This window comes from Parambassis ranga, chromosome 7 (genome assembly GCF_900634625.1).
Source record: "Parambassis ranga chromosome 7, fParRan2.1, whole genome shotgun sequence".
NCBI lineage: Eukaryota > Metazoa > Chordata > Actinopteri > Ambassidae > Parambassis > Parambassis ranga.
Genome location: NC_041028.1, coordinates 12,551,383 through 12,579,362, shown reverse-complemented (window position 1 = coordinate 12,579,362; position 27,980 = coordinate 12,551,383). Strand labels below are relative to the sequence as shown.

The following is a 27,980-nucleotide window of genomic DNA, read 5'->3' as shown; positions in this document are numbered from 1 at the left end:
TCTACTGTCCTCCTGGCCGTTCCGACTGTTAGCCGCCCCTGCCGGCTTGTGCCTGTCTGCTGCTGCTGTCCCAGCCTGCAGGGCTACATCTCCCGCGTCAGAGGAAAAGGGACGCTCCGGGGCGGTGGCGGCGTCCGTCTTCCCAGTTTCCTGCGATCTCAATGATCAGAATCTGGGCTGAGGCTTGACACCCGGACCTGACAGGGCAGGTATGCAGTTTATTTTTCTATCACTGTCACACGGGGGATAGCGGAACAGGTGCACGCTGCGTTTACCGGTTATTACCAAGTGACATTGTGAGCAAAAGGATGAGAAGCATCTCGTACCGGTGAGCTTTGCAGAAATATAGGCTGCGCGTTCTGCATGCTCCGCAAAGGCACCGCTTTGTGCCTCAAGTGCAATGGGCGGATGGAGAGGGGTGTTGCCATGTTAGCATTAATACGGCCAATATGGTCGGCAGGCTGTTTCAATAAACTGCAGAGAATAAGGACATCCTTAATTTCATGCACATCAAGAAGGCCCAGTAGGCAGCAGGTGCACCTTTATCGTCTTAACATGCAACGCCAGAGCAGTGAACACATCCAGCCCACGGACAATTGTTCCGACCTATTCGTGGACATGTCAGTGTGTGTGTGTGTGTGAGGATTATGATTTGTCTGTGTGAAGCTAAAAGCTAACAGCTGATGCTCAAGATAATAAGCTAATTGAAGACACAGAGAGAGAGAGACAGAGAGAGTGTATTGTCGCGGGTGTGGCAGAGGGGGCGCAGGCGTGGGCGCATCAGTCATCAGAAGGGCTCCAGGATGGGTTAAGTGAAGGGACGGGCTCTGATACTACGGTATGTTTTATTTATCTCAGTCAGTAAATACAAAGAAATCCTGCTTTTAGTTTCCTTTCATTTTAAAGGAACAGATTCAGGCAACAGGTGAGGAATCATTCTGTCAGCCAAATGTTTCTGCAATGACTCTAATATCAGGAGCAGATCATAAAATAATTATGATCTGCTCCTGATATATATTGCAATATTATATATTGAAATATGTAGCTGTGAGAGCTCATTATTTTGACACATACACCGCAAACGTTCACATAATAATACACATAATAATACACATAATGCTCCAGGTTGTGCAAACAAACTATCTTCAAATTACTACTAATAAAGAAAAGCCTAAAAATAACACCCCCTTGGTGTAAATGAACTACATTTCTAATACCACTGTTGTGCAGAAGACTTGAGTATCTTTAAAAGTTAAAAGTCCATCACTTTTTGGGGTGCCAGGAAACTTGTTAGTTATTGTTTACTAATTTGCATAATTTATTTGCAATGTATGTAGTAACAAAATATGTTTTCTTAATTTGCATAAGCCTCTCTACACAATTTATTAACAAATATAATAGTAATAGTAAAAACTGACATAAACATCCTCATTAGCAGTGCGTCCTTCTGTTCTCTCTAAGCAGACTTTCAGCCCTTTCGGAGGCTCCTTTGGCTCCTTTGCAGACACACCACAGGCAACAGTATCTCCCAGACACTGAATTTGTGGAGGCAGAGTCAAGGAGGGGGCAAATTAGATCTCAAATCCATCCATCTGTCCATCCACGCCTCTGTCCCTCCATGCATCCTGCAGTCTCATTTTCCTTTCACCTGCTCCACTTTCATCCTCCCTGGTGTTTATTACAATGTGTAGTGAGGTGTTCCTCTGTGTGATTCTGTGATTTTCCTCCATGTGTGGAGGATATGTGTCCTCTTAAACATCTACAGAAAAAATGATTGAATATCTGTTTTCTAGGGTGTTGTCACTGCAGGCAATACAAGACAATTGGACCAAATTTCATCCTACATCTGTGGTAGGTAAGATGCAAAATTTGTTCATTTGTTGAAACATACAACTCATGGGCAGTGACTCCACACTTTCTGCATCATGTGTAATCTGTCACCAATCAATGAACACACCTGAAGTGTTAGGCCATATGTTGTAGATCAGCAGGATGCACCCCCGTATGTGTGTGTGTGTGTGTGTGTTTTTGTGCACATCCAGCAGGATGCACACTTTGACACAATTCTCCCTCGTGTCCTATTTTAAGTCGTCCTATGATCGATTTGTGATAGCTCATTGAAGCGGGGCCAGAGGTCTGTTCACAGCCAACTTGGAATTCACCACAGGATAAACTTGCATTGCCTAGAAGGGAGAGGAGCATTTAAAGGTGTATTAAAGATAACGGCCTGTAATAAAATGCATTTTGCATTATAACTGCAAAGGACAACAGCCAACATGGCGAGACGTCACAGTTTCTGGCGACCTTTATTCTACCAACATATTTAGGTTCTGAGGTATAACCTTCTCATTTAAAACCATACACTGATGCATTTTTGGAAAGCTATTAGCCAATAGTATCTATGGCTGTAATGGAAAATATTTTACCTAATATGAAAAAAGGACAGATTGTGATCGACTGATGAAAATATGGTGACCTAGATTGAAGTGTCTGTGGAAAGTATGTTCCAGTAACCTAAACTGCCACACACCCCCTATGGTACAATGTGTACCAGCATTTACAACCTCTTTATTAAATGTCCATTACTAATCAAGACACACTTTATTTTGAATAATAGTCATATGAGCAGACAGTGTGTACTATCAGATATGCTGTTATTTGTACATTTGAGTTGTATAGATTTGTTTTCCTAGATCTATAGCAACTTTTATGTTAGTGTCAAATATTTTTTTTAATGCAGAATAGGAGCTGACATCCATCCTAAAACTGCTGGTCATCCTCTTCCACCCACCACCAACATGTCACTTCAGTGTGTCCACCTCTACATGAACTGTCACCCAGAACAGTGGCATGTTCACCTCACCCTCCCGCTCACACATCTGCATGTGTCAGCTAGCAAAGCAATGCCTACCGGCCCTCTCTCTCGCTCTCTGTCTCTCTCTCTCTCTTGCTCTGTCATTTTTTTTTATCTTATTTTGATATGCTTGACAGACGATGTTAGGCTAGGGTTTCCATGGAAACTGCATTTTAAACAGGCACGCCTGATGTCTCTGTGTTATCTATTGTAAATGGTGACACTTTAGTCTTTGGTCAAAAAGAATAGAAAATAGTGCAGAGAGCTCAGCATTATGCCCGGCATTGTCCTGTCACTGGGTGGGGTTGTGTTATTTGCACATCATACCACAACTGCAGTCACTAAATGGAAGTAACATTACTGTGTAGTGCAAGTGCTGACTCCTCCACACTGATTAATATTTAAGATATGCATCTCATAAATCAAATGATGTATTTTGACAGCTCATTTTGGGAGATTTCAGCTTGATTTGCTTTAATCAGTGAGGATTAAATGTACCCCCCCCCACCTTCCTTTAAATAATAATGAAACACATTTAGGTTTCCATGTGGAACTTCATGTAGAAGCTGTGCTAACCTCAGAGCGCTTGCACTATGTAGAAGCAAGTAGCACGACTCCTCCAGGGCTTGCTTTCTCTTTCCGGGGGGATGAACTTGCAGCCTCATTGGTTTGGATGTCGTATCATTTATCTCGGCTGTGGTGTGACAAGATTTGCGGCAGACTTAACAGTCGTGCTACGCAATCTGCTTCCAAGACTGCTGAGTGCCAAAGGTTTAAAGAATGTGCGTATGTGGTTTCTCCTGAACAAGGACATCTTGCCACTCCCTCTTCCCCAACCCCCACTGTCCTATCCATGGTTTCCCATATAGCCAGCTTCTGCCCTGCAAGGATTGATGGACTGGCTGCATATGCCATTAGAGGGGAAGCACTGATTATAAAGCTAGGACGTGAAGAGAGCTGCGTAATGAAATGGCAAGGCTCATTGAGGAATGTTCAGTGATTGGCTGATACAGTGGGCAGGAATGTCAGTGTAGACACAGTCATTTAGTGTATTCTGTTTTTACCTCACAGTGTGTACCATTTCCGTTTCCCAACAGTAGCTGCCTGCACGAATACACATTAATAAGAAAAATTCAATGTTATTTATGCCAGTAGTCACAGTGCTCATTTTATTATGCATCTAGAAACTTGAAACTACTGCTTGGTTTAACAATAAGTTCAGCATCAGAATGTGCATTGCAGCCTTGCCATAGTAACAGATTCTCGATTAAATACTGAATAATGATTTCCAGATAAAAATGACCTGGATGTGGACCTCAGTAGTAGCAGTGATATCATTTCAATTAAATATGAAGTCCCATTTTTTCCCCAGAGTTACCCATGTAAATAATAGCACGGAAGTATTTTCCAAGAATCTTGATGCTATCAGATACAGGGGTGCCTCCACAGTAGATCACCAGTCCCTGTCCACTGATGGCATCTATTGATAAGAAGTCAGATTGTGCTTGTGCTACTCAAAGGCCCCATGAAGAGGGATTTATCTCAAAAATCCATCTGGGCAAGCCAAGCTAATCAGTACAAACAAGAGACTCATTTGTAGTAGACTGGAAACAGACAGATGGCATTGTTGGAGCAAACTGGGTTTGTGTCTGAGTCAAAGTAATATTCCTTCATCTTCAAATTAAAAAACAAAATACTCAGGGTGCATTGTAGAACATGCATGCAATTACCAGTGTTAGGAGCTCTGCCCAGAAAAGCCTATTGCTGGACTGTAACAAACTCAATTTGATCAGTGTCCTTATTAATGGGTCAGTTAACCTTGTGTTTTATCACTTACCCTTTAAGCTGGAAAACCTGAAGTTTAGCCCAGTGTGCTCTTTAAATGAACCCCCAATAAAAATCCTGTTCACATTTAAGCCCATCCTCACCAAGAAATGATAGTGTTGGTTGAATTTTTAAGCTTGATTTTACCCACACATCAAACTTTTCCACACTTTTTACAGATAAAAATAAAAGTGAAGGGACAAAACCACTACAGCCTGGACACATTAGTGATGAGTCATTTTAAATGTCTGCTGTTGTTATTTATTGATTGATTGATCCTCTCGATAAAAGACAAGACAGGGGCTGGAATCACTGCTTTGTATGGAGACACATTGCATGTGGAAATAAAGTGGCCAAGTGGAAACAAGTAGGCTAATAATATAATGCAGTATAGGGGCTAAATCTCTTGGGGGATGGTTGAGAGAGGATGCGCTTTTCCTTACAACAACACAAGAAGTGTCAAAAAACGAAGATCCTCTTCGCTTTGTTTGAGCAGGCAGGTCTGATCTCAGACTTAAGTGCTGCACTTTGATCTAAATGCTGTAAAATAGAGCAATCAGCAGCGTTCAGTCAGAGGGAGATAGCTATGGTGTGCTGATGAGGCTTCCAAATCCTGATAGCTGTTTTTAGTCTCTAAATACATTGTTTATGATTGTGATTACATTGTCACCTAACATGGTGCATATGATGCTTTTGTTGCTGTGTACCGGGTTTATTTTTTAACACCTTAGCACAAGCATGATTTCCTGAGAGCATATGTTGTTTAAGTAGCGAGAGGAATCCACAATCTGTCTTTCCTGCCTTTCCCCTGTTCTGCTGTGACATATTTTCAAGATGCTATACTTGACAAATTTCTTCTGCCCATCTGCCAATGAAGGATGGTGGGCCTCTGGGCAACTGACGCCTGCCTGAAGACACATCAATTTTTGGGTCCTCCAAATTGACAGATTCTTTGTTTGGGAAATGGCATGAAGACAAATGGGCTCAGGCAGGCTGCAGTCAATGTTGCATCATGGACATCATTCTGTCCTAGATGATCAGCCATCATATGTTTCTACTGTGAGGCAATTTATCTGCTGCAGATGGTGGTGTGTTTTTTGGGGGGCGTCACGTTGTCTACATTTTGCAACATTGTTGTTGGAGAGGAGTTGTCGGTTGGCATGCAGTGTGATACTCATTTTCTTTTCATTGAGTGCGGTTTGAGAGAATCACAGCTGATCCAGGCATACATCAGGACATGTGTGCTGCTCGGTAATGATTCCTGTCGTCTTCCGAGATGGACCGAGAGGGTAAAGCTGATAGAGAGAACTCAGTGATAGTGAGGTCTCTGTGTGTGTGAGAGACTATGAGAACAATGTTAGTGTGTGAATTTTTCTTATCTCGGCCTTTCAAAATGATTTTCAATAGCGGTGACTGTTCAGCTTGACAAGGCTTAGTTTATTGATATGTGGTGTGTTTCGTAGCATGCTGCTCTTGGAGACAAAGCATATTCATTTGATTTGAAGATTTGTTTTTGACACCATGGTGGATTCATCACCTTTACTTTTCATCCTAAAAACAAATACTTCTCTAAGTCCATTGTGATGAACTGTTTAGCATTCAGACGGAGATTAAAAATAAACATTAGCATCTTAGCAGGATTATAGATTTTAGGATCAAAGTGTAGGGGACACTAAAATTACACATAAAGATTAAAAGTGTGACTAAATATCTATAACAATTTCATATCAAAGATGATCAAATTGTGTATTTTCTGTTTGCAGATAAACCAAAAAAAGGATTTTTTGTAGAAACCTTGTTTTAAATCTTTTAAAATATTTTTTCTACATAAACACATGAAGGTGTTATGCGTTATACAATGACAGGATGTATAAATAGTAAGCAACTTTGTGTCATTGGGTTCAGAGTGTTGAAAGAGAGGGAGTCGGTCCTTTGTTGATGCTTCATTGTGTGAAATAAGACAGTAAAACTGCAATATCACCCACCAACATGGACCCTAGCCTTCTAGGTGGAGGTGTGGAGTGAATGTTGGAGCCATTATCCAGCCTTCGACCTCCTTTTTGTGGACTTTTTGGTGCCCTGTATACCACACAGCCCTGTGGCTAGATTACATCAGCCTGACAGGTGTGTGTGTGTGTCTTTTTGGCAATTCTGGTTTTTGGAGCAGGCAAAAATAAAATCGACCAGTTGTTCCAGGTGTTCATGTGTGTGGACATGATGCAAGAGATGGATACTTCAGAATTAGAATATTTTTGACTTTTGTTGTTCCAAGTAGACAGGATCACAAATCCACTTTTATGCTTGTTTTGCTTTGTCAGGCCAGCTTCAATGATGATTAGAATTTCTCAGTTGTGTAACATTATGTATTGTGACAAGAGCACAAAAACCCACAAAAAGGTAGAAAATAATTCCAGTTGTTTTTCATGGTTAAACTTTGTGTGTGTTTTGTGTCACTTGTTCTTCAGTTAGCATTGATACAGTCAGCCCAAAGATACAACACTCCCACTTACATACACTCACACAACAGTACCCACACAGTGTCAGTTTAATAGACAAATGCAAGCAGAGAAGAAGTGGTCCAGGAATATTGTTGTCAGCTATGACTCAGCTGTAGTCCACCGGTGTCTGTGTGCTGCTTGGAAGAACTTTTAAATATGTAGTTTAAATTTGGTCCATAAGTTTCTGAAGTATAAATAAGAAAAGTATTTCTGTCCTCTTTCAGTAAAGAAAAGCCAACTCATGCAGCACGGCTATTTTCGGAGGCCCACACATTGTTTTCAGAGCTTCACCCACCACAATGCTCGCACACTCCTCCTTTGATGCTCGCTCTTTGAACAGCCCCAGACGTTTCTGTAGAAAAAGACTTTTAATGGGAGTCTGTTTGAAGACACTGAAACTTTGAGTTGAATCAGCTGCAACACCTCACCCTTCTCAGTCTCCATCATCTGTCTGGCACAGATGATTAGGTGTGCGCAGACCAGAACTGATGCAGACCTGGAGTGATTGATTCATAAAGTGACCAAAATGAAAGAATTGATTGGCCTCGCAATCATGTTTTGTGTGAAATGAGCGGCTTATAGCCTCTGACACTGATCCATTAGGATTCTTCTCAAGCTTGCTTGTGATTCACAGACACATCGTTGTGACAGCTGCTTCATGGGCTTGGCATTCACACTGAGTGCCTGTATTACAGTGGACAGTTCTGATTTGTTCACATACGAGAAATCATATTATAGATCGATGCCGTGGTAAAACAATAGGGGTTGAATCAACTTCCATCAATTTGCATAGGACGTCTCACAGTGCTATTGTGACCTTGGAGTCCAAGATGAAGCAATGTTATCACTTTGAGACTTACGGCCTCTCCTCCATTGTATTTTGTGTTGAAAGATATTTGGACCTCAAGACTGGGTTACATAAAGCACCAATAATCTGACAAAACCAAAAAAGATCATCAAATCCAAAAATTGCAAGGCGAAAAATCGACAAAGTCCAAACAAAAGGCTCCAAAAAATTAAACTGCAACAAAACAAAGTAGATAACACACAGAGGCACAACAGGACACAGGTGGAAAGAATGAGGGCGGGGCACGGGGTCACTGAGGGAAAATGACAGAAAGCAAAAGAGGCAAGGACATGCACAGAAATTAGACCAAAATAAAACAGGAAGTACATGGAGACTCATTGGACTCTAAACAGGAAGTACACTAGAACCAGAGGGCAGATCTATTGAAATATAAGAAACCAGCCTTTGGTAATGCTACCAGCATTAAATTAAAATGAAATAAAACAAGATATTTCAAGCTAACAAAGCTAACAACACAGGAAGGAAGTCTCAAATAAGACCTGTGTCTTATTTGTGTGTGTCCAATCTGTTGTTCTCACTTAGGGTAAATGGTGATTGGTTGAATATCTGATATTATTACACATATCAAAATTGAGGACAACAGCACTTTAACAACAGTCCACAGTCCTGAGTATTGATATCTTGAAGAAAAACACAGTATAGATCTGTGCTATATGCATGGTTAAATGTCTGTGCTCTCTGGTGGACTAACAGAGTAACTACATCCTTATTTATAAACATCTTCACCTCTAAATATACAATCAGTATATTGCAGTGAATACAGTCATATAAAGAATAGTTTCTGTTACTAATTATAATATATTTTTTTAATGACTTTACATATCACAACCCCACAGATCCTTCAAAGTTGTGAGGAAACACTGCACAGAGTGTGTGACATCTGCAGCCTTCCTCGTGCCAGACCGCGTTCCTCTTTGATCAGACTTCATTATGCAGCTTGAGACTGACCTATCATGAAAGCTGAGAGGTGCCAGCCCTCAAAATCGTAAACACAAAGATGTCTTCAGACAGATGGTTGAGGGGAAAGTGTTAATTAGGGACTGTTCCGGCAGGAAAAATCATAGCATATCTTTAAACCTAATTAAACCTATTGAACCAACCTATTAATAACATGTGCTTCTGATTTGCTATTTCTTAAAGATAGTTTTCCCTGGAAGCTATATAGGTGTAATCAGTGAACCCACACGTACATTCCTCACTAAACTCTTTGACTTTTTAAATGTTTGCTTTAAATGGACTTATTTTCACATTTAAACTTCAAGCTTTATGTACAAAAATATTCAGAAATGTGTAGTAAAGTGCATATTTAGAGTAGCGTTATCACTCCACTAAGCTAGAGGCTAAAACACGTGAATCGCCTGTTCGTTTCCTGGCTTAATGGCTGTTTTACACTTTGATGGTAGACATTAATGAAGCAGCTGGAGCACTCCTTTTTTTAAACCGTATTACACATATGCCTTGGGCTGACACATTTCCTAGAAATTGTTACATTATACTGTTCGTTTTTTACTCACATCCTATCTCTAGAGATTCAAAGATAAACACTACATTCCAGGAAAGGAGGAATAACTCGGATGCCTCCATATATTTTTTCCATATATCAGGCAGGAGAAACGAAGCACTTATAAAACTTATAAGCTACATTAATATCCAATCTTTCTTTCTTTTTTCTGACAAACTTTCAGCTGACATGTAAAGCTGACACAAAGCTGTGACCCTGTGCTCACCTTTCTTAGTAAAGCTGCAGATTCATTCCACACACTTTATCTCGGATGATTCATTTCTTTTATGGGTTGGACACCTAATCTGAGTATCAGCTATTTTACTGCATGGCACCCAGAGATAGAGCCCTTTGTAGGCATAGCAGTGGTCACCTTCAAATGACAGGCCTCATTTTTCTGCAGCTCACCTGCATATTGTAGCAGCGTCATTGAACATCTCACACCCTACTCTTTTCCACATTCTGGTGTCTCGCTTCTTGTAACCTCTGCCTTTCATTCGGTGCTACTCTTTCCTCCCTCCTGTCTCATCCTCTGACTGTTGTCACATTCCCAGCACCCTCACCTTCCTTGTCGTCTCCCTCTCTCGCTCCCCTTCTCTATCTCAGTGTGTGTGTGTGTGTGCTCTCTCGTGTGGTGCTGCAGGGCTCTCTAGCTGATGTAATTTATGCTATCTCCTTTGCTAGTGTGAGAAGAGAGTGTCCTGAAGCCAGTGCTCTTCATGCAGAGTGCTCCTGTGGGAGGCTGTGAGCCAGCACTGACTGAGATCCCCTTATTCCTCCCATCCTTTTGCTCACAATGGAATGATCATGCATGTGAAAAAGATGCTCAATCTGCATAATGGTACCCTGATAATTACCACACAGTAGCTGTCAGCTGCGAAGGAAGTTGGAGATGATACACTGGTGTGGAGTCAGCAGTCATTCATTACCCCAAATGTCAGTTAATGTTAATATTCCTGATGCTGTGTGCAGATGGGAAAGCGATTTTCTTACATCTCATGAGTCAAATCCATCAAGGGTCTGGGAACTCTGGGAGTTTTGGGAACAGCAAACGATTTGATTTTGACTGAATATGTTTATGTTTGGTTGCAGGACTATAATCCATTTCTATGACAACAGAGACGGCTTGGGCTGGGGAAACGATGTCCGCAATGGAGGGTGACGCCAGGAGGACCAATCAGGTAGAAGCGCCGCGAAACTCACAGCAGCTGTAGATCATTTTACTCCAGCCTCTTCATGACTCAGGGGCCTTCTGTTTGATATGCACGGCAGCTAGTCCATTCTGCCTGTGCCAGTGACTTAACATCTTAGAGCGGCAGCTCACACTTCACCGTGCATTTGATGATTGCCTCCCACGATCAAAGACTTTACATTTAAATCATTTTGTAAGACATAATGTCTCCTGAGGCTCTGAATTCACATATTTAAATGAAAGACAAAGTACAGTGATTTCAACCTCATTGAAGGGATTTTCTTTCTTCTAGGTTCCAGAGGACCATGGGGAAGTGGATGATAGTTCAGAGAAGACCCCCAGCAAAGCCTCCAAGTCCCCCCAGAAAAGCACCAAGCGGCCCAAGACTGTCCCCGTCAAAGTCATGCTGCTCGACGGCTCTGACTATGATACTGCAGTCGAGGTATGCTTCTCATTTCATGTCAGCAAGACTTGGCAGAAAATGGATAAAATAATCTCTCCTGGCAAATGAACGTTGTGTTTTAAAAATTATTGGTGTTATCTTCATAGTTTTGTCGTTCCAACAAATAAGATCTGAACACGTTCAACAAGGCAAGACGGAGCAGTAAGCCAAGCATGTAAGGTTAGCCAAATTTATTTGGAAATAAAATAAAAGCCACAATTACTGCTCTATACCAACACTGTGTTTTATGAATTCCGGGATCATTACTTGGGTTGCCTCTTTAAATGCAGTTCCATCTGCATGTTTTTATGTGTATGTGCAATTTTTGCATAACTATAAATCTGGGATTGGTGTAGGTTTTTATGAAAATATAAGCATAAAGCTACAAAATGTATGCTACCAGGATGTTAAAGTAAACCAACAAAAAAACGTTACACTCATACAAACAGCACCTTTCTTTAAAAAGTCACACGGTTCCTCACTTATGGGGTCCTCTGGAAACAGTTTTTTTGTGTGCATTACTTGCACTGCCAGTAAATTAACTGCTATAAATGAATCCCTGCTTTCAACATTACAGCTAAATGCATGGCTTATTTTCCAAAATGATATCCTGTGGTAATTGTTTCACCGTTCATATTCTGCAAATATCATCTCCAAGGTTGTTCTGCAGTGCTGTTAAAAACATAATTTGGCTGTTTCTCCACAGTAAAATGCACGCATGCTCAAAATTCATATCATGCTGTGCAAGGTGATTTTTTTAAAGAAGCTCCTCTATTTCAACAGAGCTCTTGACTCAGCATAGAGCTCCACAGTACACCTCAGTGGGATTTAGTCTCCCCTGGTAATACATGCAACTGAGTCAGGGACTGCAGTTATTCTCAGTGAGAGAGGGAAGTGATGAGCGGAGGGAGGTGAGACAAGCTCTGCATTACGGGGGATGGAAGGCTCAGATGAGCAATCCCTGGCTCCCATAAATCGTGACTCCATAGCCTTTGTGTTTGTAAACAGTCGGGTGTAGCTTGGTAAATCCCCACTGCTCGTGGTTTATTTGAATTTCACAGTAGTCCTCGCGCTCATCGTGATGGACTGCTGCAGAAAATTAATCTGCTCTTTGATTAAATGACTTCTGAGCGGTGTCAGAGAGGGTGTTTCACACCAGCGGGGGATCCTGTGCAGGTCTTACAGAACCGTATTGATCCACATTAAAACCAGCTATGGAACACTATTGGCTGCTGCTGCTGATGATGGAGTGTGATGGGGCTGGGAATGAGTTTGTTGGCTCCTCCACCTCATTCATGTCAACTATATTCCTTTTACAGCTTACTGGCTCTAACCTGCCCTCACATGTTTTATGTACATGAGCCTGCAAGGAGAAATATGTATCACACACACACATGCTTACATTATCCTCGCACCTAGCCCCCCCATCTTTTCTTCTGTCTTAGTTAGATGCATGAATACACACACATGCATTTCTCCTGGTCATCTGGGCTGTGACACTGGAGGTAGTGGGCTTTGACAGGAAATCCATGCGCAGTTGACAGATGAGTGCTTTTATGTTTGACCGGGGAGAAAATAGAATGGGAGAAGGAAAGGGGAGGAGGAAAAAAAGATGAAGAGCAGAGAGGTGTAGAGAAAGATGAAGAGGGAGGTAGTGACCGGGAGGGCGTGCTTGTAGTTACTGTAGTATGAAGGAGAGTGTGTGGATCAGTGTGTTTGCAGTGGTAGACAGAATGATGAATGCAGTGAAATTGTTACTTTAATTACAGTCACGATGCCCAACAAAGCAAACAGGCCCTGATGATAGCAAAGTAAATAAATATGTGGAACCCACCTATATTGATGTATGGCTTATTATAGATATTGACTGGGCTCACAGCATTACATGTCAGTTTCTTAACCTAAAGCCACACTATAAAAGGCTAAGCTCCACCACCTGTTTATAGTACACAACTGCCTTCAAGCTCACACAGACAAACAAAAGCTTTAATGAAGCATCTGTCTTTTTAAATGATGTCCTGTGGAGGAAGTTATACCCATAATATAACTACTTAAACTTTAGTGAACAAATTTTCTCTGCAGGTTCCAACCCATGAGACACTAATGTTCATTTTCATTTTTACAGTTCATACATTTTGGCTGGTTAACCACACCAGCTTGTAAGTTTCATCTTTGTTACAGAAGCAGAGCTGCATGTGGGAATAGCTCAAGTAGGTGCCTTGTCTGACCACATGTACCATTCAAAAAAGGTGCCTTATTTATTTTCTATCCAGCCCGCTGACTGACATGTGCTTTCCCACATGAAAAGGATCCAAACCAAATCACTTATGTAACTTCTTTCCCAGAGAGTTTTTACTGAGAGACTTGGATGAAGCAACAACCAAAAACTGGGACACCCATGCACAGCATAAATGCATTAAAACCTACAGTCCAGGATGCTCCTCATATATTCCATGTGGCTCCCTGGAGAAAACTACAGGAGGAAACTAGTGTGAAGTCTATGAGGTTTACTTAACCAAAAGAAACACTAATAACACTGAGACGAAGCTGACAGGATGATATAATCAGTTAACCTACAGCGTGTTCTGCATTATTTCCTCCCATTATATATTATAAATCCAGAGCACACACCTTCTTCAGGCGTGCACTGTATTTTCATGTGTTTACTATTACTTGAGTTGAACATTGGTTCAAAACAATTTATCTCACTGCTATGCTACACTCCATTCAAGGACACACATTACCACAGATAAACTCCAGAGAGTGGAAATCTGCTGTTACTCTTACGTTTTCTGGTTTCCTTCAGCTGTTACAGTGCATTCCTACATTTGCATTTTAAAGTGACAAAGTTCAGTAACATTAACCTATTCACTCACTCTTGACTCATGTTGCGTGCATGGGTGGGGCGATTGGCCAAACAATGTCTAGGATTACACCAAATGGCTTCTAAAACAATCAGGCTGGAGAACAAGTCACAGAAATGTGATTGGATCCAATTGGCACGACACCAAAATCTCATCAGCAGCCTCTGAATTGGGTTCTATGCTTGAGGGACCCCCTGAGATGTGTGTTGGTTATTTTTGTTGCAAAATTCAGTATGTGTGCCACTCCCTAAAAAAATGTCTGTCAGCACCCTCTGCCTGTTAACCGACATTATTCTCCCACCGTTTCACCCATGGTTGCCTCAGAGCAGCAGGATCTAAATTATTATTTATTTGGCTGTGAGGGAGACAGATTACTTTGTAATGGTTAATTAATTGCCCCTGTTAAATTTTTTAAAACTTATGCTGCCAGCTTTTTCCACAAGAGCTCAACAAAGGCTTGTGATGGTCCTGTATTAACTAGAGATAGAGAAAGTAAGAGGGCACGCATACAAAAGGGACCTATTACTTCTGTTTCCATGGTAACAGCTGCTTGGTTGCTTTGTCGCCATAGGAGCCAGGTTTCCCTAGGAGATGAATCTGGTGTGTGTGTGTGTGTGCGATCCTGTGTGTGTGTGTCATCGTCTGTGCAACCCACAGAGACCTTGATTTCAGCCCTGAAGGGCTGGATAGGAAATAGGTGTGGTCTGTTGAAACGCCACTGATGCGAAATGCTGTTTCTCCCCTTATATAGGCATGAAGAGTAGAGCCCCTCCTCCTCCTCAGCGGGAGGGGAGGACAGACTGGAAGCATCTCTCAAAGCCTAGTTGGGGAGGATTTTTATGCCACTAATGTTTTTTGACTCGTTTGTTTTTTTAATCAAACAACACTAGAGAAAATATTTTATATATAATATGCAGATATTCCTTTAACTAGAAATCCTATAATATATATCATCTGTTTACAATAATTTATACCACATTACATTTTTAGAATTCTCTATCCTGCATTGCCAGAGTGTAGAAATGTAACACGTAACAGTGGTCCTTAGTTGGAAGTAGAGATGCTACAGTTATATAGTGTGGGACGGTTCACGCCCAAATCCAATGATTACATCTTTCTAATCTACACTGTTTTTGTGTGTGTTGCAGACTTTTAGAGATATTAACCACTGAGATTTCTGACTTATCTCCAGTATAATGCTCATAGTTATTCATCTCCAATGTCTGTTTCACAACCAGGTTACTCAAGGCCTCATGATAAATGTATTCGATTTTAGGTGAACTGTCCCTTTAAGCTCTGTCCTGCAGATTCGTCCTGCTTCTTTTGTCCAGTATAGCATATGATGTTCATACAACCTGTACCTGCAACTTATCCCTCTCACTGTGTGCTATTGTGTGTGTGTGTGAAACAGAAATTTGCCAAGGGCCAGACCCTGCTGGACATGGTGTGTGGCCATCTGAACCTGCTGGAGAGAGACTACTTTGGGCTGACTTTCCAGGACACAGATATCGCCAAGGTCAGACACACAAACACATCAGAGTAGTTTTCTTCTTTCTGGGGTCTATTTTTTATGCATCATTATTCACTCTATGATCTGAAACTGGTGACACTGAATATGTTTGTAACTAATTTCAATAGATCACTCTGTTCTAAGACTGGTTGGTATTTGTTCTGACAAATACCAACCAGTCTTTTCAGCCGACCAGCCTATTTAACCAGATTGTTTTTCCAGGTGTGCGAAACCCTTGTTGCCCTTTTAACTGCGCTAAACCACTTATAGCCTAAGAGTGACATACATGGCCTTTAACATTTTAAAATGTGATTAGACAGTATGGCCTTTTAAAAATGGTACACAGTGCAGACCATGAAACCATGAAACCATGAAAGCTCCACTGACATTAAGCAGACAGGGCTGGATTCAACTGGCATTTATAGCCACAATATTGATGCTCTCAGTGTTTATAGAAGCTTTCACCAACTTTTTTTGTTACATGAATATATTAGGCTTTCAGCTAGGGGATAGATTTATAAAAAGAAGGAGCAGTCGGTGAGGTATTGTACTTAAAAAAGGCTCTTAAAAATGTGAATATGGATGGTTCTGCTGAGGTTGAATTTCTCAAAGGAGATTGTCTGTTTCTTTCTTTATCAGAATTGGTTGGATCCCTCCAAAGAGATTAAAAAGCAAATCCGGGGTAAGTGCACTAGACACACTCATACAGGCACACACATTCCAACAAATCCAGACATGCTGTATTTAAAGCAACAGACAACTTTCATGAAACAACCTTCCTGCTGTTTGTCCACAGTTGGCGCCTGGAATTTCAGGTTTTCTGTCAAGTTCTACCCCCCAGACCCATCTGTGCTTATCGAAGACATCACCAGGTACATGTAAAAAGGGTATTTTTTTAACATTGTGTCAGCAGATATCAGGTCAACTTGCTCTGTCTTATTTGACAGAAAAAGGACATTGCAGCTTAGACAGAGTCCTCAAACACTTCCCAATAAAGATAAAGAAGACAAGGAAATGCTTTTGGATGTCTGTGAAACATAATTCCTTTATACTGTTGACCATGAAAACAAGATACAATAGTTTAAGCAAAGATGCTGTGAAACTTAAATCATAATTTTGAAAAAGTACAGTCAAGTGAACAGCTAATTTGTACACTGTGTATGTGCTTTGCCATGCCTATGCATCCCTGCCTTTGCTATGTTTTTCCAGGTACTACTTGTGCCTGCAGCTGAGGGACGACATCCTGTCCGGTCGTCTTCCATGCTCATTTGTCACCCATGCCCTTCTGGGCTCCTACACTGTCCAGGCTGAACTAGGAGACTATGAGCCTGAGGAACATGGACCAGACTATGTCAATGAATTCCACTTTGCTCCCAACCAGACACGCGAGCTGGAGGAGAGGGTGATGGAGCTGCACCGTAACTACAGGTCTGAGAAAATATGACTTCATTAATTCACCTGAATCTTTCAAAGACACGCTGTGTGGAATAAAAACGAGGAGATAATAAGACATGAAGGATCTACTGTGGCTTGTGTGCTGTAGGGGGATGAGTCCAGCAGAAGCAGAGGTAAACTTTCTAGAAAATGCCAAGAAGCTTTCAATGTATGGAGTGGACCTGCATCACGCTAAGGTACACAGATAACTAGTCTCTGTCTTCTCTCTCATCAGTCAGTGCACTTTTGAGGTTCTTTGATGCCTGTGTTCACTAGGATTCAGAAGGAATTGACATAATGCTTGGGGTGAGTGCCAACGGTCTGCTCATCTACAGAGACCGCCTCAGGATCAATCGCTTCGCCTGGCCTAAAATCCTTAAAATCTCCTATAAAAGAAGCAACTTCTACATCAAGATCCGCCCTGGAGAGGTAAATAAAAAACATCACTGCCATTTCTTTTTACACTTTGCTTGGCTTAGTTGGAGTTCACTGCACTATTACTGCATGCAAGCCTCACAACAGAAGTTCGTAGTCAGTGTGGCAGAGCTGAAGCCAGCGTGATAAAAAATCTTTTGGTAAAGACTCAACTAAACATTTCTATTTCATGGTTTCACAGTTGTTAAAATTACACCATTGCCCCTCTTGACTTGACAAAACTGCGTAAATAGTCATTTCATGGTTTGATAAAAGTGAAAAAGATTTATCTCCTGAAAAACCATGTGACAACTGCAGAGAGTATTCTTTTTTTAGGCTTTATTTATAGCACTCAGAAGTACCTAATCTTAAAGATTAGGCTGAGAGGTCAAAATTTTATTCTTGTCCTTCTCTCTACATGTGAATTTAAAGTGTGAGTAGCTGGTTATGAGGATTTGTATTTTCATCAATCTTACTTTTACTTTTTGCACCCTAAAATTATTTTTCTTTAGCCTTTTGGATGTGTTTTATATCCACTGTTAAACTGACATTGACATCTTCATAGTGAATAACCAAGGCCGTTCTTTGCATATACTTTGTTCTGCAGCTCTATCCTCTTAAAACAGCTGTCACTTCAGATTTGCTTGAAGGGCTGTCATTGTGTTTTAAAAGCCCTTTCATTCTAAACTGTCCCCACAGAATTTTAGTGTGGAACAAAAGTTGTCTTCCTCTTGTGAATAATCCAGTATATAGACCAGTTATATTGCTAATAACATATTGATTTGAGAGCATTTTCTTCTGTTCACACCAATGAACATCAGATAGAGTGAGTGCATGAACGCCTGTTTTTATGGGGTTGGTTAGAGATGGAAAATCTGCCTGAAGTGTCAGCAGGAGACGTGAAAATATATTTTTACGAGTAAACACAAAAACATTGATTTTTCCATTGCTGCGGAGTAAACACAATTCACCCTTTCGTCATTACTCCATCTTGCCCACCACTAGCTTCCTTCACTCTCCTTTTCTTCTTCACCCCCTCCTCCACCTCCTTCACTCCCTTCCCTCACCACTCAGTATGAACAGTTTGAAAGCACCATAGGCTTCAAGCTGCCCAACCACCGGGCCTCGAAGCGATTGTGGAAGGTCTGCATTGAGCACCACACCTTCTTCAGGTAGGACTTGTTGCTCAGTGCCACGCAGGCAGATACGCAGCATTCTTTTTTCACTCTGCATGAACTGATAGCACCGTTAGCACTTTGCACAGCAGATCATCCACAGCAATATGTTCGTGGTACAGCACTTTTCATACTTCTATTGTATTTGAAGAGAATCAAAATTGGTTGCCATTATTACACAAGCTAGTTAGTATATATATTTTCTTGCAGTAGTTAAATAAAATATTAAGAAATGATTGGTTTGTACACCATTTATCTTTGATGAATTACTTAAACTCAACCCTCCTGCAGGTTGGTTTCCCCAGAGCCACCTCCCAAGGGCTTCCTGGTGATCGGCTCCAAGTTCCGTTACAGCGGGCGGACCCAAGCTCAGACCAGACAGGCCAGTGCTTTGATTGACAGGCCCGCTCCGCAGTTTGATCGGTCCGTTAGTAAGCGCTACATGCCACCCCGAAGCATTGATGGAGGTGAGACCCCAGACCTTTTCACATGGAGCTTCACTCATATTTAATGGTTTATATCGTGAAGCAATAACTTCCAACTCCCCAAGTTAGCATATAAATGAAATGCAATTTCAGCAGCAGCATTTGTTCATTTTGTGTTATGGCCCCCTGAAGGAAGTGTTACCCGTCTCACAACAAATTCTAGGCAAAGACTGAAATGAAAATTAAACTGAGATTACATGTTAATGCAGCGCTTAATAAAACATATGAACTCTATACATACTCATTTAAAAACACTCCACCTGTATCTTACCAGCCTCTGCTCTAGGGGACAGTATGGACCAGCTGTCCCAGCGAAGCTCCAGTGAACGCACACAGTTCATGTCCAGAGAAGACCTGGACCAAGAGGGTAGCATAGACCTGGACCATGACCAGTATCACTATCAGGACCAAGACCAGGACCAGTACACAGACCACGAACTTGAGCAGCATGAAGTTCAGGATCGGAAGCAGATGTTGGAGGCCAGCCTCTCTACACCTCCCAAGACTTTGGAGCTCAAGGTACAAGATGAGAGGATACATGTACTTAACACTGTTCTGATCTACATGGCTTGGGGCATTTGCCAATATTTTCTCTACAAGAAAACAGAGATATATTGAGCCACAACATGAAATCAAATCACCTGAAAACTAAAAATAAACCATTTTCTGCACCTCAAGTCAGAAAAATCCCTCATGTACTTACTCTTTGCATCTTGCTCTCACACATTCCTTTTCATTCAAAACTGTAATCACTGTCCTGATTTCCTCTCCTCGGCCTAATTTCCCATATTTTCTGCTCCTCTCCAGACTTATAAGTCTTCTCAGTATGAGTCCACTCTACTCACTATTTCTTCAACTGCCTCTCGAAATCTAAACCTCAGCTGCAGATGATATTTTTCTAACCCAGCAACCTGCTTCTAACCAACTCTTCTCGCTGCTGTAGTGTTACCACTGCTAACCTCTGCTCTTTCTTTCTGCCCTCTGCATTGTTCTGTCCTGCAGGGTGAGGAGGCAGGTTCGCCTGTAGACTCAAAGCCAGAGGTATATTGGCCGTGTCTGTTGTTTAGTCTGTTCTGCAGAAGGTCAAGCACTCTGTGTTTGTGGAGCATGACCTGTCATGTTTTTTTTTGTTTGTCTGTGAAGAAAAGAATTCTTTTCATGTCATGTTTTCCTGGATTTCACAAAAGTTATCTGGTGAAACTGCATGACTATCATCAAAGGAATAAAGAAGAAATGTTTAATATGCATTTATTCAGAGTCCACTGGGATGTAGTTTCAATGGAAATTCACATTAGATGAGAATAAATATTTTGACTTTAGCATTAGAAATCCATTTAATTGGAACTACATATTCAGCAGCATGTGTCTTTAACAGTGTCCCTGTGTGACATCAGGGATTGATTGTTATTAGCAGAATAAACAGGTGGCCCTTAATCACTCACTTGATAATTCAGTGAATCAGTGGTTCACAGCTGGCTTATTTGTACTTTATGCTAAACTAGCTTTCTTGATATAGCCTCTTATTTGTTTGGTAGAATTCTTGTGCAGGTTTGTGTGGTGGTGTTTGTGCAGGAAATATTGGCATTGCATTAGTCACTTAATGGACTCCTCATTTGTGGTTTTTGTAATGCCTTCTCATCAAATCTTTGGATGAAGAAGTATGGGAATAATCCCCCTCCAAACACTTAAGTTCAGTCAATAAATGACTGCATTAATTATCAGTTGGCTCACACTGAAATGGATTGTCCCTGTCTTCTTGGCAGAACATTAAACGGCTTAACAGTCTCAGTCCAAAGCCCCAACAGTGTCAACTGGTGTTTCTGTTTGTTGGTCTGGCTGCCTGCCTTTTTGACTCACCCTCACCATTTTACCTCTTTGTCTCTGCACGCATCTGTTCTCTTACCCCCCTCCCCCAACTCTCAACCTCCTGCTTTGCTAAAAAAAACAAACAACAAAAAAATACCCCTTCACTTCATCTCACTTGCTCCACCTCATCTGTTGGACAAGGATCTGGTCACACATCGGCCCAAACAGGAGGTACTGCTTGTCTCGTCTTTTCAGCATGTGCTGTGTGTGAACCTCACAGGTGTTCTGTGTTTTCTTATTCATCAGCTGTGCCTGCCACTTATCACAGAAAGCAGCATTGGTGCTCTTATTAAAAGCTTTTTACCTCACATAATTGTCAGGTGCAAACCCACATTTTTGATAATTTCATTTAAATGCTTTTTTAAAAGAGTGAATAATTATAGATCAATGTTTTTCTTGTAAATGGATGAACGAAATTCTCCTAGCTTGAGTGGGTTTCAGATGTTTATGTAATATTCAATAGCTCTATTGTCCATTCCAGACAGACAGTGATGTCCATTTAAATCCACATCTGTTTTGACTGTAGAAACAACTGTCATGAGACACTGTGGAGTGTAAGTCATTGTAAGCCGTGTTCCTGTTTATTGTGTGAGTAGCAGTTCTTGGACAAGCCGGAGGACGTTCTACAAAAGCACCAGGCCAGCATCAATGAGCTGAAGAGGGCTTTGAGGCAGCCTAACAGCAAAATGGCGCAGAGAGAGAAACGCGTCTCCTCAGCTACTCCTCCCGGAGGAACCCCAGAGCGGAAGACGGTAAGAAGGAGATCCTGTTTCTATAGCCACTGTCCTGGCATGATTCTCATGTATTTTGTGTATTGGTTGGTGCACACCCTGTGTATTCTTCTAACTTGCTTAAAATTTGTGATTCCATTAAGCCATGACACAAAATGTCCAGGTTTGCACACTCACCCCATTACTGTAGAGCAGGTTGTCCAGGCAGGCTAATGCAACTGTTTACTCTATGTCAACATAGGCAACCAGTGATGGCAAATTGATTGACAAGCAGGATGCTAATGAAGGAATACGGGATACTTACTCTAAAGTGGAAAAGAGTAAGGCCTCTTCTATGGGTAGAGACACATTTAAAGTGCCATCTTGGACTGAAGCAAATGTGAATGATAGCCAGACACCCTGGGACTCTTCGAGAACTAGATTTGGAACATCCCCAAAGCAGGATTTTACAGCAGCAGGAGGACGGGATATGGACGGCATGGGAGCTAATGGGCACAATGGTTCTATATCAGTGAGTAATGCTGTTCAAGAAAATGGATACAACTCTCCACCCGACAAATGGACATGTAAAAGGAACAAAGATGCGAGGCAGCATCAGCATGAGCATCCAGGGAATTTTGAAAATCCAGTGGATTCTTTTTCAAAGGGCAACGAGGCCACAGTTGAAAGTGGTGTGAGACATGCTGAGGCTTGGAAAATAAAAGATCCAAGCCCAGTTCTGGAGAAAGACTGCAACAAAACAGGAAACTCACACTCAGAAGTCACCAAGATAGTCCCTCTGAAGCCACAGAGATCAAAGAAGTCTTTAAATAAAGAGAACAGGGACGTTGTAAACCCTCAAACTCAAAGCCGGCCTGAAGGAGGTGTCGCTGGTGCAGCTGAGGATGCACAGATGCCAAAATCATCGTGTGAGTCGGGAAGGAGGCCGGATGGTAACACTGTACTGCAGTCTGTCACAGATATAGTCAAGGAAAACACAGCAGCCACCAGATACCACAGTGAATTTGCAATGTTGTATCAGCAGCAGACTCAATTTCAGCAGGTTAAGAATGAGTTCTTTGCACAACAGGAGCTCAGAGATGCAACAGGGCAAGACCAGTGGACAAGAGGGGGCAGTCTACAAGAAGATACTTTTCTACACTCAGAGTTTAGCTCCAGATTTCCAACAGCTCCTCCTCGCACTCTCCCTCTGAAAACACACTGGTCCCGAGAAAGGCAGAGCAACATGGACAACAGCCACATCCACTACAGGACAGCCAGCCAAGAAACAGCCAAGAGAAAGCAAGCGGTAAACCATCTGACCTCTAACCTGTTTGTCAATCATCGGAAAGTAAAACATTGCATGAGCTTCAGGCGATGTGGTGCCAATCTTGTTTTTACCATTTAAAAACAAAACAAAAAACCACACACATATTTCCTTCAGAACTCATGTGGCTGTGTATGAGAAAGCAAAAGTTCACGTTTCTTCGCATCGCATCATTGACCGACTCAATTCACGTCCATGGCCCCGGGAGCATTTTGCTTTCCTCTCGTTCCCCTTCGTAAAGCTTGACATCTGCTTGGCCATTTCAGAACGCTGTGGGCCTTTTAAGCAAAGTTCCCATTGCTTAAGCTTCAAGCGCCCCTTTTTTTAAATCCCACCTCAACTTTAACACCTGGTCTCCTCCTTCCAACATCCTCCCAGAGTAAAAGGTGGCTGCTGTTGCAAGGAGCGCAAGACCTTACCACCATTTTTCTTTGAAACCTCTTTTCTCACATAATTTAAATCCCTTTTCTAAATGGCTGAGAAGGGCATTTGAACCAAGTGTTCTGCCTTGGCACCTCTGTAGCAACAGCAGAAAATGAAAAAGATGATTAGATGTAATCACAGAGCTGCAGAGCTGCCAAACCTCTTCAGGGCTCAGGCAATCATATCCTGCATTTACAGATATGAATACCTTTTCCCTGAAAGGAATTCCGAAAACTCTCAGTGCATGGCATTACCATTGCACTTGCAGTCATTTTTAACGATGTGAAATATACCCAACTGTATGTGCATGCCTCTGACAGTACACTTAAGCTTTTGAATATAAATTAGGCATGTTTATTTTTACATAGCAGTGAAATCTACACGATGCACAAGCAATTAGCTTAAAAGCTGTGCATAGAGACCATTGCAAACTTTGTCTCTCCATGTTTGAGGATTAATTATTTTATAAGCCGTGTGCTACAAACAAAAATTCACATCAAAGCAGTGATGGAGAAAGCCCTCCTTTCTGCTCTCTCACTCATTAGATATAGAGAGCTCTATTTTGTATACATTGACAGCTGATTTATTAGTTTTAAATGAATTTTTGCTTGTTTGTTTTTCTCTTCTGCAGGAGACACCGCCCACACCTGCTATTCACGAGGAGCCTCTCAACGAAGCTTCGGTGAGTCAACCCTTCAGCTCGACTTTTTTAATCTATTTACCTTTTTCAGTGCAAGTATATGGAGTCAGATTGGTGTCAGACATTTTTTTATATAATAATAATAATATACACTCACTGGTACAAAATAAGTGCTGAAAGACCTGCCTTCGATCAGGATCTTATTATACTTGTAAATGTTAACATTTGTTATCACCCCATACATATGGGTAAAAGCTACCAACTTCAGCACTCCCTTTAAACTATCAAAGCAAATGGCGACAATTATTAACTCATGTTTGTGTTATTTGGTATGTTGGTTTCTATATGCAATACACATTCCATTGAAGACAAAGAAAAAACTTATTAAAGGGAAAACAACAGGGGACAACTGAACTACTGCCAAGACAATCCAATTAAATATTGAAGGTGTTTTGTGCTGCTGTAAGGATTCAGTAAATTAACTCTACAACCTGGCTTGTGTAGTAATTTAATCTGAAGTTTAAAGATGTTTAAACAACATCACATGGATGTGTTATCTCTTCCTCTGCAGAGGGAACCATGGGAAAGACGCCTGGGCTCTGTATCAGAGGACGACCAGGACCATGAGATCCTGTACCTGAAGGAAACCCATCTTGGGATTGAACGCAAATGCTCCAGCATCACCGTCAGTTCTACGTCCAGCCTGGAGGCTGAAGTAGATTTCACCGTCCTCACAGACCTGCACACGGGCATGGAGGAATTCTCCAGGGGTATGTCAGAGTTGGGGGAGAGGGATCTGTCGCCTGACGGCGGTCTGTGTCTGGGCATCGACTTCCAGCAGCAGGGTCCCTCTGAACCGCCTCCCCCCTTAGTGTCAGCTCCTCTGTCCAGAGGAACCAGCAGCAGCAGCAGCAGCCCCCCAGTCAAACATACCCAACCTGAAGAAGTACGAGCAGAGGTCAAACGACCTGACGGACAGGTAGGCCGTGTGTTTGTATAAGCATTGTTGATCTTTAACTTTTTGTGGGTGACAAAAAAAAATTCTGTCACCTAAAATATGCATTAGTGCACTGTGCAGCAAGTTGGGACTAGAAGCATGTGAGAAATGAACAAAGTGTACAGAGGCAAGTTTTCTGCCAGAACAACAGGAAGCAGGGGTGAAATTCCAGCTTCCCAACACTTCCCCACTGAATCTCTGTTATGTGCTGCCCATGTTTGCAGCACAGTGTAAAAACTGAGTGAGCTGTTGATGAGTTCATGCAAGTTCTGTTTATGAGCTCTGGTATGCCTGTGGAGTAGTGGGTCGATGTTAACGTGAAAGAAAACAGAGCAGCGGAAACCTTTTCACAACGAGATGGTGTGATAGCACTCAAAGTGTTAGTCACAGTGTGTTTTTTATAGTGTGTTGTTCAACTTGGGTTTAGGTTCGGGATTTGATTATTTTATTTGATTTATTTTTTAAAATACTTAAAATGCTCAGAAATCAAGACAGTAATCTATACTAAAACAAACATTTTTTTATGAATAACAAGTATTGTTTGCAGCTTCATGCATTTTCAATCTCTTCTATCTAATGTCTCTGAAGCCTGTAGTTCCCAAAAAACCAAAGAGGTCAGTGCCAGTGTCGTCGTCAGTGGACAGAGATCAGTCACACAAAGAAGCCAGTCGCGTCTCTGCTGTCGCACCACTGAGCAGGGAGGCCAGCGATGTCATGCCTACGCCAACAGTGAGGAAGACGGACGTCAGGACAGAGACTCAGCCCAACGGTTCAGAGGTCACCACCACCATTGTGGAGTTCACGGATCAGGTTAATTGCATATTTTAATGACAATTTTTTTCAATAATAATGAGCAGTTGTACGAATAAAACCGCCACAAACTGAACTCTGTTACAGGATCATGGCATCTCCAGCCTAAGTGAAGTTTCTTATTCGACAAGACAGAGTGTGTCTCCTGTGAGTACAAACTCAAAGACTTCTCCAATTTTAACTCAAGCTCCATCCTGCTCTCCAGGGTTTGAGCCTACTTACACGGACAGGAATTCTTGACTATGTCATAAAATGTATATACTCTGTAATGGCTTTTGCATGTCTGTGCTTATGATGCCTTATCTGCTTTTTTTAAGGTGCACAAGGGCAGCCTTGGAAGAGAGGCTTCAGGGTCACCTATCCTTGTGACTGAAAATGTTACCTCAGCAACCACTCACGTTACCAAGGTACACGATAAGACTTACAAAGCAATTTAATGTGCCATTATGGGTAAAGTGTTTCATGCAACAGGAAGAAATGTAGCTCATCTTATCTACAAATGAAGGTTATCAGTACAATTGTGTTTTGCAGACGGTGAAAGGAGGGTATTCAGAGACCAGGATCGAGAAGAGGATTATAATCACAGGAGACGATGATGTAGACCAGGAACAGGTGTGGATGGCCAAAATGTGGATGGCATGTAGATTGTTCTTATTTATAGTTATAGTAACTAGAACATTTTAGTTTAATTCTCTAAATCACCTTTTTATGTGATTGAAACATTTGTGATTCATTTCAGTAAACTCTTTCCTCACAGGCACTGGCTATTGCAATACAGGAGGCCAAGCAGCAGCATCCAGACATGCAGGTGACAAAAGCAGTCGTTGTCAGGGAAACAGAATCATCCACTGAGGATCGACATGGTTCATCAGAGGTACAGGTGCCATCTTGACTCCAAACGATATTATCTACACAGGATTTAGCCTCCTCTAACCCCCTTTGAAGTTTCAGGGATTTATGGTTGACTGCCCCCTCTTTCTTCTCTGCAGTCCTGATTTTTCTGAGACAAGAGCACCCCCCTTTGGAACAGAAGCGCCAGTACCCCGACCTGAAATTGGCGCCCACCATCCCAAATGATGAGACTCCTGTCAGTGGCGCTCGGATGCAGCCTCTTGTACATGTTCACACACAAAAGCTGAAACAGGACTGCTTTCACATGTTTTTTTTACTCAAACATTTTGTTATTGAAATCATTAATGTTCAGTGGAGTGGTTGAAAAAAAAAAAAACATCCGTCATGGTCTTTAACTGGTCATTAATATCCTGTCAGAATTCTAAACATCTGGAACAATTAAAGCTATGGTCCAACTAAATTCCCTGCCAATCTCTCAGGGACTGACTTGAAATCACTTAAAAGTATTCCTCAAAGGTCAAAGGGAACTAATGTGGAGGAGGTTTGCGTAGATACTCATTCACTGTGGAATAACCTAAGTTCATGTGCCATCCCATGCTGAACGTATCATTTGGGACATTAGGAATATGAGAGTGTCTTATCTTGCTGTACTGAAATATAAAAAAAGCATTAGATTCCTGCTGTTTGTGCTGAAAAAAAACTTACCATGTGTGTTTGTAAAAAAAAAAACAGTAAAACAATCCATTACATGTAGCTCCAGCACTGTTAAAGCATCAAGGGTGTAGTGAGAGCAGAATAAACTAAATTCTCTGTTATGTTACACTGAACCATGAGCATGCACTGGTTAGAAAGGATGAAGGTCCTCTGGAGGTGTTTGTTCAAGTGTTACTTTAGGACCAAAGTCTGATCACTACACTGTATCTGTCTCCCCTTTAACACTTGCCTCTTTGAAACCTAAATTTCCTTAATGTGTGGGTGGCAGGTATGCAAGGATATGCATATACGTCTTGACATTATGAGCCGTTAATACACAGCTTACCTGTTGTATTCATTCAAACAGTGGCAATGTAGTTTCTGAGCATGCTGGTGTTTCAGAATGAGCCCGGTCTCTCTCCTCTCCCTGCCTTTAGATGTGCTTTCAGAATTCAGCTGGATGTAATACCACTTTGGCCATTGTTTTGTTTTTTTTTTTATATGTACTTAGAGTAGGCACCTGCACCTTTGTTTAAGTCCCAGATTGGGGGCTGCTGCATCAGTAAAAGTAGTGTTTGAGATGAGGTTTGCACGATGATTT

The 27,980-nt window shown here is 41.6% G+C and overlaps 1 protein-coding gene across 1 annotated transcript; it reads left to right on the top strand.

Moving 5' to 3' along the window:
- The first annotated feature begins 48 nt into the window (after positions 1-48).
- LOC114438440 (band 4.1-like protein 1) lies at positions 49-27,295 on the top strand. The gene is made up of 25 exons (XM_028409788.1): positions 49-209; positions 1,794-1,851; positions 10,638-10,726; positions 11,030-11,179; positions 15,455-15,559; positions 16,193-16,235; positions 16,350-16,425; positions 16,763-16,981; positions 17,097-17,184; positions 17,264-17,416; positions 18,476-18,573; positions 18,868-19,043; positions 19,336-19,580; positions 20,064-20,102; positions 21,069-21,098; positions 21,524-21,679; positions 21,900-22,946; positions 24,019-24,069; positions 24,599-25,006; positions 25,613-25,834; positions 25,922-25,981; positions 26,152-26,241; positions 26,366-26,446; positions 26,592-26,708; positions 26,824-27,295. The coding sequence occupies exons 3-25, from the start codon at positions 10,655-10,657 to the stop codon at positions 26,827-26,829; spliced, it is 3,732 nt and encodes a 1,243-aa protein (XP_028265589.1). The 5' UTR covers positions 49-209; positions 1,794-1,851; positions 10,638-10,654; the 3' UTR covers positions 26,830-27,295.
- Positions 27,296-27,980: the final 685 nt, after the last annotated feature.

Excerpts from the sequence above, each read along its gene's own strand:
- LOC114438440 (XM_028409788.1), top strand. The coding sequence starts at position 10,655 with ATGACAACAGAGACGGCTTGGGCTGGGGAAACGATGTCCGCAATGGAG. Across the intron at positions 11,180-15,454 it reads ACTATGATACTGCAGTCGAG|AAATTTGCCAAGGGCCAGAC; the intron begins GTATGCTTCTCA and ends TGTGTGAAACAG. Across the intron at positions 15,560-16,192 it reads AGGACACAGATATCGCCAAG|AATTGGTTGGATCCCTCCAA; the intron begins GTCAGACACACA and ends TTTCTTTATCAG.